At 42.9% G+C, this 10,964-nt stretch overlaps 4 protein-coding genes across 4 annotated transcripts; 2 read left to right on the top strand and 2 right to left on the bottom strand.

Moving 5' to 3' along the window:
* Positions 1-711: 711 nt before the first annotated feature.
* On the top strand, positions 712-3,250 carry LOC131281279 (protein singed wings 2). Its single transcript, XM_058310556.1, has 3 exons — positions 712-1,241; positions 2,177-2,664; positions 2,747-3,250. The coding sequence occupies exons 1-3, from the start codon at positions 719-721 to the stop codon at positions 3,134-3,136; spliced, it is 1,401 nt and encodes a 466-aa protein (XP_058166539.1). The 5' UTR covers positions 712-718; the 3' UTR covers positions 3,137-3,250.
* Positions 3,251-3,400: 150 nt separating this feature from the next.
* Positions 3,401-4,763, bottom strand: LOC131294971 (probable aminoacyl tRNA synthase complex-interacting multifunctional protein 2). The gene is made up of 4 exons (XM_058323029.1): positions 4,544-4,763; positions 4,216-4,398; positions 3,915-4,149; positions 3,401-3,844 (listed from the first exon to the last, which is right to left on the bottom strand). The coding sequence occupies exons 1-4, from the start codon at positions 4,700-4,702 to the stop codon at positions 3,465-3,467; spliced, it is 957 nt and encodes a 318-aa protein (XP_058179012.1). The 5' UTR covers positions 4,703-4,763; the 3' UTR covers positions 3,401-3,464.
* A 405-nt stretch (positions 4,764-5,168) lies between these two features.
* On the top strand, positions 5,169-7,284 carry LOC131286012 (NADPH:adrenodoxin oxidoreductase, mitochondrial). Its single transcript, XM_058314873.1, has 6 exons — positions 5,169-5,540; positions 5,598-5,754; positions 5,822-6,037; positions 6,120-6,291; positions 6,362-6,703; positions 6,770-7,284. The coding sequence occupies exons 1-6, from the start codon at positions 5,323-5,325 to the stop codon at positions 7,132-7,134; spliced, it is 1,470 nt and encodes a 489-aa protein (XP_058170856.1). The 5' UTR covers positions 5,169-5,322; the 3' UTR covers positions 7,135-7,284.
* Positions 7,285-7,365: 81 nt separating this feature from the next.
* Positions 7,366-10,644, bottom strand: LOC131281928 (UPF0605 protein CG18335-like). The gene is made up of 6 exons (XM_058311294.1): positions 10,589-10,644; positions 9,244-9,382; positions 8,886-9,170; positions 8,595-8,769; positions 7,523-7,763; positions 7,366-7,426 (listed from the first exon to the last, which is right to left on the bottom strand). The coding sequence occupies exons 1-6, from the start codon at positions 10,642-10,644 to the stop codon at positions 7,366-7,368; spliced, it is 957 nt and encodes a 318-aa protein (XP_058167277.1).
* Between the last annotated feature and the right edge of the window lie 320 nt (positions 10,645-10,964).

Raw genomic sequence — 10,964 nt, 5'->3', positions numbered from 1 at the left:
GGGTTGCTAAGAATTAAAAAGAATTGCAAAAAATTAAAGGACGTTGAATCAATAGCTCAAAATAACATTAACGGTAGTGTGTACCTCAATTGCACAACTAGCAGTAAAAAGGATGAAGAACATATAGCCTTACATCTAATAAATATGATACAATTTTAATGGATAAAAAAGCATTAACAAGAATTTCAAAAAGCTTATCTTAGTAAAAATGGGTCCAATATTCTCGGTTAGTGATACACGCGAAAATACCTAACATGGCCTAAGTTGACTAAGTTGTCTTTAAACCATGATTTCATGGTTCATGGAACACACAATTTAAAACTGATACGGTTAATTGAAGGTTCAAGTTTATTTTGTGGAAGCGAATTTAAATATAACTGAAAACAGTATGCAAAAAATGTGTTTAGCTCATAGTGATTTACTTCTAGTTTTATTCGGGTCGTTTGAAACCTCCTATTTGTTCGAGTTGTCTAGTCAATTTAAATGCTTTGTTGCGTTGTCTCGTACAAACGAGAGAGCCATCATCCCCCGAAGTCATCAAACGAAATTGATTTGACGTCCAATGCACACCAAACGGCCAAGGCGGCCAACGATCTACGATGTCCACTGATTAACATTCGTTTAAAACCCCTCACCCCAGCGGGTCATAGCAAAGTACGTTCAGTTACTTCAATCGATCGACCAATTGCCTGTTACCCTTTGCAGAACGGTGCTGCCGATGTCTCCATTAGTATTGGCCCAACTGCCTCTTAGCCTACAGAATCTCGTGGTAGAAAACGTCGTCATCGAGGAGTGCTCCCTGAGAAATCATGCGATAGCGGCCGGTGGCTCGCTACACAATGGGCGTCCACACTGCCATTTCACGCCATCGAATCGAACGGTGTGCTTTCGTGGAATCGACACGAAACGGTTCGGTGTCGGGGGCCGCTTTAACCAAACCCGCCAGCTGATACTGTGCGATTGGCCAGCCCGCAGCTTCGATCCGTTGATGCTGGCCCGGTTGGTGCCAAAGTTGGAACGATTCGCACTAGCCGGGCGCGGTTTGCAACGATTAGCACACGATTTCCCCGCCCTGCCGTTCCTGCGGATGGTCAATATTACCGGCACACGGTTAAACTACACCGGTGTTAGCACGTTCTACGAGCTGAGCAATCTGCAGGTGCTTAATCTACGAGGTAACGAACTGGAACAGATCCAACCGTACCGGTTCCGTAACGGGAATGTGCAGGTCTATCTGCAAGGTAAGTGGAAAATGACAAAGTTTTCGTGGATTTGGTAACTGGGAAAGGCCGTGTATGTAGGGTACACGCTTAAGTTGAATTCTTAGAAAACGGGTCATAGGTTGAAATAAAATCATAGGACTTTTTTTTACTTGTATACTCATCTCTCCCCAACAAAAGCAAGTTTTTGCAAAAAAGCAAAAAAACTACCTATCAAATCCATATAGTAAAGTAAAACTTTTCACTTCCACTCAAAACTGAGTCCTTACATGCGTTACAAGTGTGTTACATAAGATATTCTACTTTATAGGAGAAAGTGTGGCAATTTGCTCCGGTGGGGTAATCAACATTATTTCGATATATGTATTAAAATATTTGCTCGTCGTTTGCATCTTATGTAGGTTTTGCAACACTGCAAGTTTAATAAAAGAGGTTCCATTTTTTTGTTTTGGGGTATTACAATTTTTTACGAAGAGGAAAAAACTTTATATAAAAAAAATAAAATAAAAATTGGTAGATAAAATGTTAAACAATAACATGCAAGGATTTTGTATTGTTTGAACAGCACGAAATCAAAATTTAAAACCTAATTGGTGCCTATTGCTACACATTCCCTTGCCAATGAGAATGAAAATGATGAACGAAGATTCTACAAGTACGGTAAAGTTGTAGCGGCTTGAAGTTCAAACGAGAACAGGCGGAATTTTCTACTAGAGTAAAAGTTTTCCGAACAGCAACTTGATTTCCTGGCGTTGATAAGATAACTAGTTTTGCTAAGAAAGGAAATTTCGTTTTACAACATTCTCATGCTGCTTTCTTTGCTTTGTTCTTGAGAAAATGGCTTTTGTCGAAAGGAGCATGTTTAAGTATCGAAATTAGTATTATTAACACATTTTTCATTGATTATGATATTGAAGATTATCATATTGAATTGTAAGCATGTTGTTTGTTCACAGGTAACTTGTGGAACTGCACCAACGACATGATTTGGCTGTTAAAGGAACAGTCACAGCACTACACTGACAAGTTGACACTCGTGTGTAAAGACTGGAAGTACACCGGTCGACCTGTACTTACCGCGATGGAGTACAAGCGCGTAGTACAGGAAAGCTGCCTGCACGAAGAAATTTGGAACTGTAGCTGCCACGTGTCCTACCTCCGGCTCAGCGACGACGGGCTCTCGTTCGATCCGATGATCATGGTTAACTGCAGTGATCGGGGTTTCTATGAGTTGCCACAGTATCTGCCCGGCAACACGACGGTGCTACACATTGCGCACAACAAGCTCCAGTCGGTGGACAGCCTCACGACGAACGAACACTACCGAAGCGTTCAGGACATCTACATGGATGACAATCGGATAACGTCGATCGACATCCTGGAGGACACGATTTGGTTGGACAATTTCCGCATACTTAGCTTGCGGGGGAACCGCCTGAATCGGGTAAGTTATCGCTGGGGGAAACCAACAACTAAAAGAAAAAATAAAGGAACGGCCACTTATCATCTTCAACTTTCCGGAATAGATACGAGTGTACAGTGTGGAGCACGCGATGGAACGTAACCCGGGCGTGGGAAAAATCTACCTCTCAAACAACCCGTGGCGGTGCGGATGTCGCTTCGCCATACGGTTTCAACGGTTTCTGCGCAAGCACGAATCGCTGGTCGCCGATTCGCGCAACATTACGTGCTACGTGTTGAACGAAGAAGACGGTCGGAAGCAATACCAGCAGGTGCTGACGGTAACACCAAACGATATCTGCCGAGCATCGGAGAGCAATGCGGCCACGTTCTACAACACGCTCAGCATAATTTTTGCCTCGTTGATCGTGTTAATCTTCATTAAGCTGGCGTACGATTACTACAACTACCGCAAGTATGGCAAGCTGCCTTGGTTGATAATGAAAATGCCCTGAGTTGAAACGACTACTAGGATGTAGCCCTACTGATAGTACTTTATTACCGCTTTGTCGAGATGGAAGCGGAAGAGGACTTAAAAAATCATTTTCTCAATGGTGAAAAAGAATCTCGGTGCAATATTTCTCATCAATTTGTTTCTTGTTAAGTTGAATAAAAAAACTGTTTAATTTATTTTCTCACAACGGGGAAGTTTTTGCATTGCTTGACTAAGTCATTGATGGTATACGTTTCTTCCAAAACGCAAAGAAATGTCCGAATTGTACGAAATTGAAGGAGAAGAATAAATATGCGGAAAAGCACTCACAAATCAGCAGGCAGCAGTTCCTACATTCCAACCACGGCCGAGACGCGCCCAATGCACTTGGCCATGTTCGGGTTAATTTCCTTTGCGATCGTACGCTGCACCTGCTTGACGGCGCTCGTAAAAGCAATGTCGCACAACGACATTTCGTTGCCACCGAAGCCGTCCGTTTTACCCAGCTTGGCACCGAGCGTGCGGAGGATCTGTTGGCGTTGCTTTACGTTCTGCTTGTTTAGCAACAGATAGCATGCATCCAAGATAGAATCGGCTTCGACGACATTGTCTTGCTGTTCGTAATTGAACTCACTCGGTCCACAGCGCGAAAGATAGCGCAAGATGTTGACCTCGCCACAGATCGGAACATATGACGTCGGGGAGGTAATCATTTCCGTGTAGGTGCCCACTGCGAAGGAAGAGAAGGTTTAGAAAATATCGCTAGAGTGTACCAACTACCAAAGTGAAGAGGTACGTACCATTCTTCCAGATAAGCGTCACCTTAATCTGGGGCAGTTTGTTCGCCGTAGTGCTGGTCGATAGGATGGCATTCTGAAAGTTGAGTGCTTCCTCGGTCAGTTTGGGAACCGTAGAGTGGGTAAAGCATTCGACTTGCAAATTAAGCCTATCTTTCCATAGATTCTTCAGGGCCAACAAGCTGTACGGAACGTAGCTCGGGCTAGCATTCACCACAAAATCTTGCAGGAAGGTGTGCTAAAATGAATGACAAATTGAAGAAAATGAACCACATTCTGAGTGTTATATTCCTTGAGTACGTACATTGATTGGCTCCGCTTTTAACTCAGCCTTAGACTTTAAAGGGGTCGACGGTTGCGTGGCAGGTGCTTTGGTGTTCAATTTTAATTCTGTGCGCATGGAAAGCAGTTCGTTTTTCAACTCAGCCAACTGCTGTAGAACACGCTGCTGTCTTTCTGCCAACATTCTTAGCTCATCACTTTCGGCCTGAAAGATTGGAGAGAAAGTAAACGTTAATATCTTCTTCTACCCGCAACGATGGGAAGAAGATCGAGGGATAGTTGAGGAAGAGCAACAAACATGCTGTCTGCATTAAATAGCAAGTGCATGGAAAGATAGCAGTCTACAAAACCTTTTTTAGCAAATGATCGATTCCGGCCGACAACGGATCGACGGTGGTGCCTGCCAGCTGTGCACGATCGAAGGAAAAGGAACAGACCGGCTTCAGGACGTACATGCAGGAAGGTACTTCACAAGCATCGTTCGTCAATACCGGTTTTAAGTGATACATTTCCGTTCACACTTCCGACGTGCAACAAGTAATAACAATCAATAGAAAGGATGCACAAGCTTTTGACCAATTACCATGAGCACTTTCTAGGGAACAAAATATCCAAATGCACACAAAACTTTTCACGAAATTGCTCACGTTTTTCTTCGGCAATCCTTGAATGTCAACTTCGCTACATGACAGCTATGGATTACACCGACTCTGATGTGTACAGTTTTCAAAAAATGGATTGTACCGACTGTTAGAAATTGAATAAATTGTAGTATTTTTTAAAGTTTAATCTTGAAAAAGGTAATATCCAACTAGGTATAACAGTAAATTAATCTTGTATTTGGTTGAAACATTGTAGTTCATTTAAAAACGAAAAACAAAAAACAATTATTCATCCCTATTATCCAGTCAAAATGTCAATGGTTTCTTCTTCTGTGTTTGTACGTAAACAAATTCTTCCAAAACAAACATTCAATGTCACGACAAAGTTTACGATCTTGTGCAAAATTATCTGATAAGTGTCTACCAAGATAAAAGCATAATTCTCTGTTTTATTCAATGACACCGGTGGTTTGCACAAGTTGCTCGTTTTGACTGGGCCAATTGTTGTTTACTTTAAAGTGTTGAAAATGTTTCGTAAAGCATTTCCCATTGTTCGCTCAGTGAAAGTTGCCCGTAACTGCAGTGGCAGACATGCCAGCACGACAGCGTCCACGGTGCAGCCTCGAATCTGTATCGTCGGTGCCGGACCTGCCGGGTTTTATACGGCCCAGTACATTCTAAAACACTTGGATAATTCCTCCATAGATATCGTCGAAAAGCTGCCGGTACCGTTCGGATTGGTCAGGTATAAAACCATCGGCAAAGTGAGATACTTCGTTGCTAATCCCATGATTTCTTATAGATTTGGAGTTGCGCCGGACCATCCTGAGGTTAAAAATGTGATCAACACTTTTACCAAAACGGCCGAAAATCCGCGCGTTAGGTTTCTAGGTAATCTAAGCTTGGGAAAAGACTTCACCCTGGAAGAGCTACGCCAAAGATATCACGCCGTATTATTGGTAAATGAAATTGGATTTGTTTGGAATGATTTGTATTGAATAGTCGCAATATTTCTCGATCTTTCAGACATACGGTGCCGAGCAGGATAACACATTGAACATTCCCAACGAGACTCTGAAGAACGTACTTTCCGCGCGTGAGTTTGTAGCATGGTACAACGGGCTGCCGGGCTATGAGAATCTTAATCCAGACCTTAGCGGCAAATCGCTCACACTGCTGGGCCAAGGAAATGTAGCCGTCGATGTGGCCCGTATTGTACTATCCAGCATAGATGAGCTAAAGGTAAGTTTAGAATATCCACTCACGAAATAATGCTTTTGCCTAACGATGGCCGTCTTTCCTATACGAAATACGAAATTGGCAGAAAACCGATATTACCGAGTATGCACTAGAGGCACTTTCTCGAAGCCAAATTGAAACGGTACACCTCGTTGGCCGGCGAGGCCCACTGCAGGCGGCCTTCACCATCAAGGAATTGCGTGAAATGTTAAAATTATCGACTTGCTCTACAGAGTGGCGTGGAGATGATTTTGATCGTAAGCATTTGGTATATCGAACCGATAGTGGTTTTTTCTTCTAATAAACGTTGGATATTTCTCCAAATAGATGTTGAAGAAAGCATACCTAACCTACCTCGCCCTAGAAAACGTATTACCGAGCTGATGTTGAAAAGTTTATCAGAACAACAACAAGGACAAAGTAAATCCACTGTCTCCAGACGGTTTCAACCGGTATTTTTCCGATCACCAATTAATATCGTTGGCCACGGAAAGGTCGAAGCGGTGGAATATGTTGTGAACAGGCTGGCGGATGGAAGGGCTATTCCGACCGACCAAAGGGAAACCATTGTGACGGATTTAGTGTGTCGCAGTATTGGTTATCGTGCGATCAGTATGGACAATCATATCAACTTTGACGAACGAAAAGGATGTGTTAACAACGCTGGTGGTAAGCAAAATAAAATCATGTGTGATCCGTTCTCAGTCTTTTACTATACACTTTACTTCCACACAGGACGCGTTTTAAAACGCAATCTTACCGGAAGTGACCAGACGATTGACGACATCGAGGACAAGTACGAGACCGGCCTGTACGCATCCGGTTGGCTTGCGACGGGCCCCACGGGCGTTATTTTAACGACGATGAATAATTCTTTCGCGGTGGCCGATTTGGTGTGCCGTGATTTCAAAAACAATGTCATCCGGATGAACGGATCGCGGCCAGGATTGGATCTATCCGGTAAGCCGTACGTTAGCTGGAATGGATGGAAAGCAATCGACGCCGAAGAAATGCGTCTAGGTGCTGCGAAAGGAAAGCCACGGGAAAAACTAATCTGCGTGAAAACGATGTTGCAAATCGCATCAAATGCATCCAAGTAGGTTGTAGCATGTACCTGGCGCATGTATGCTCATGTATTTTTTAATACGGCTATGCCTTGTTTTGTATGCTGTTATTACCTTGGGAATGGACTATTAAGTTATGAAACCGCGTTATTGAGTATGGAATAAAAAAAACAAAAAATTGTCACAACCATAGATTACACTTGCACGTGGGTCGCCTTTTTCTTTCAACAACTGTCGAGAGCAAAGGAAAATAGTTTTCTTAATTTTCTAGCATCGTTTCAGATATTTCTTCGCATCCTTGCTATCGTTACCGAAGGTTTTGCCAAACCTAGAAAAGGGAAACAATAGAAATACAAAAGAAATTGAGAAATTGAAAAGAAAGATATATATAAGACACCGTAGGGAAACTTCCCCCTTTGCTCACCTAAACGTAGCCCCCGGTACGTGACCCTGGTAGTTCGGTACGAGGCCAATTGTTTTGTGGTAAATTTCGTTAACCCTTGCCGATGGTTGCGTTGTTCCGGCGCCAGCGGTTGCGATCGGATCCCACTCGGTGCTCCGACGGTGGTTGTAGCTGTTGGTGAAATCACAGAGCGCTTTCGATGTCAGCGGTACGTTCGATTCTCCGAACCGTGGCCATAGGAATGGTTTGTGTCCGGTGTATCCTGTAATAGGTAAATGAATGAAATGTTATCACACTGGACTGCATTTAATGAGTTGGTTATTTTTAAACGAACTCGTAGCGTAGGACATGCTGATTATGATTCTTGCGACTAGATCAGAACACAACACAATCTTCCAACTTAGCACTCAAGCAGTTGAGTTGAAAATGTTCTATGCTATCCGAAATCCGCCGTTCAATGAAATCTCTTAACATCCGACGAGTGCAGCAACAAAACTGTCATTTGTATCGATCAAACATTGCCCGCCTGCGGACTGCACTCGGCTTGAGGTCGATCCAATAATCCCCCAATACAAACCAAGGCAAACAAAAGCACCAAAAACTAGGCCAATGCTAATAATCGGCAGGCTGTCGGGAATGGTTCGAAAGTGAAACCGAAGGATACCAGGTTTATGGCGATAACCACGTAGCAGAAAAAAGTGCACGCTTCATTAACAACCGTTTGAGATAAACTTTTTTTTATAACCAACCTAACGATGAAAAGTCTGTCCGTGAAATTTAATTTTCTTGAATCAACTGAAGCGAGTACGTGACAAGGTTCTTTCAGAATGGCTCACAGTTGAAATGTCCTTAAACTCAAACTGATGTTATGTTTATAAAAACCTTCTTGTTTTACGAAATTTTGGATAACAATCATCTTTAACATTTATTACACTCTAGTAAGGGTTACGGATACCACTCACTTCCACTTAATTCACAAATGTAAACACACAACTGTATAGAAATGAAAATTTTGCTCAAAAATATGGAAAAATTGACTATTAATTAATGCATACACCTATTGCTTTGCCAAACTAATTGCTTGCATCGTTACCTAATTTCATCCACTTTTCCGGATGCCCATTCGGCAGCGTGTGTGGAGGGGTATCACGGGAAAAATAGGGCAGACCGGGCAGCGTGGGAAGATTTTCCATCGGGACCTCCTTCACGACGCTGAGCGCATCGGGGCGCACCAATCGGAGAGGTATTTCATAGTCGTTGAGGCAGAACTGCGGAAACGGTAAAAAAAAAGTTGATAAAATTAAACACATGTCCATGTGGTATACACGGTTAGATGACTCAATCAAAGGAGAGGAATTTAAGTGTGAAACGTTATCCATCTTACCATCCGTTCGCCAAGGCTTCCACGGGAAATGGTTGAGATCGGTTGCGCAACCCGGTGACGCAGTCGCTTGAGCTGTGCTTTGGTCCGCTGACAGTCACGCTCGAACTCCGACAGACCCTCGGTCGTGGTTACGGCGTACCGCTTGCCAAACTTATCCTTGGTTCGTGGAATGTAACCTTCGTAGCCGGGCATCGGCGTGTGGCGGTAGATGGTGTCACGTTGGTCATCGTCCTCCCGACGCCGATCGTCCTCGTCCAACTGGATAGCCACAGGAGATCGTTCAACCTAGGGATAAAAATTGCGTAGTATCGTTAGCGTGATGATCGATGTTCGTAGGGTAGGCTAGAGAAAAACATGCCGTGAATTCGTCGTTCGTTCGATCAGAAAGGATCAGCTTTTCCGAGTGCGCCACCGTCGGATCAATCAGCAAACGATGTGTCAGCGCGGAGTACGTGTTTCCAATTCGATACATGTACTGTGGACAGTATCCAGTGTAGCTGAAAAGAAAATCAGTGTCGAAGCAAAAGAAGGAAACTGTTAATGGAGGCGCCTGGTGTCTCATATCTTACCGCGCTTGTTTTTCTTTGGATCTTTATTTTATAATAAATGCATAATAATTGCAGTTTTACGCAATCAAGGATTTAACAATACATTGAAAATATTGCACTGTGAAAATAGCATGTCTTGTGTTAACGCCTGTGAAATAATTTCTTACTTCCAAAAATATCCCACCATCAAATCAGTAACCATCGAATGCTTGTTTATGGCCCCAGCTGTACAAAATCCCACGGTCAAGGTGATGTTGCCGCAAACCGCACCAGTTCATTGCCAAACAATCATTTGCAGCCCAAGTTGGTGCTGTAAAGAATATCCCGACACCTCCTGCTGATGATGGCATTTTTCCTGCCTGCCCATTAACTTCGTGGGAACCGACGAACACATTCCAAGTTTCACCGGCGTGCAGAACCGAAGTTGCGGTTCAATAAATATCTTCCCATCAAAACAATCGCCCGGGTGGCGATGGTGGCGATGCCATACGGTAAATAACTCATTGCCACCAATCGCGTGCACGGTGCTGGATGTGGCATGGCATGAAAATGCCAACCAAAGGACTCAGCTGTCGGTGGTAAAACAAGGTGTATCTGGATTGAGGACTGGTTGCGTGACACAGCCGTTAACGTAGAAGCCAGCAGAACGGGGAGGTAACGAAAGGAACTGCGAAAGGTTCCGAAGAACTTGACTTCTACAATGATAAAAGTGAATTGTCATGGCAAGGTTTAAGAACCGTGCTAAAGCACCACTGGCAATGTCACGGTGACACGTTGACACAGTCTTTTCCTTGAGGCAACTTTACGTCCAATTATGTGTGAAAACGTTCTCATGGACTGTTAATGGTTTTACTATGTTATTATAATGCACTATCAATCGGGTCTTGTAACGACATTATTAAATATGATGATTTTATAAGTATTTCATTTTTTTTGATAATCTTCTCCATCGAAATGAAAATGATATGCCGCATAAATTGCAAAACAACAAATGTATGGATTTTAGTGTAAATTAATATCCACCCTAACTATGTTACGAATTATTTTAATTTAACATCATCGTAATTCTGTACGAAGGCAAATGTTCGGTTCCGTTAAGTAAATTATTGCAAATACATTAATATAACCCACTCTAATCCACAGCACTATACCCACCCTGGCATGAAATGTGGCTGGGGAGTCGAAATTCGTCCTATTTTCGGTAACGACATGGTTTCAATTGGTCTCCACGTTAATTCCCGGCAGTTGCAACGAAAACTCTGCAGGGCTGGAATGAACAATACAGAAAATAAAGCAATAAATGGATCGTTAGTATAAATAAGACTGTTTCGGGGGACAATAAGGGTTAGTGGGACAAAAGTGCGGCAGCATAAACACTATTTCAATGGTGGGAATATTTCGTTAAAATGGTTATTTATTGGGCAGTTTGGTAAGGTAATGTGACACAATTACAAATAATACACTAATGTTATTTTAAAAAATAACGAAAGAATTCACGTTGCCCAGTACGTCCCGCTAAGCTCTTTTCAAA

The sequence above is a fragment of the Anopheles ziemanni genome, chromosome 2 (assembly GCF_943734765.1).
Source record: "Anopheles ziemanni chromosome 2, idAnoZiCoDA_A2_x.2, whole genome shotgun sequence".
NCBI classification, from domain to species: domain Eukaryota; kingdom Metazoa; phylum Arthropoda; class Insecta; order Diptera; family Culicidae; genus Anopheles; species Anopheles ziemanni.
The sequence above is the reverse complement of the archived record's forward strand: the minus strand, read 5'-3'. Positions and strand labels throughout refer to the sequence as shown.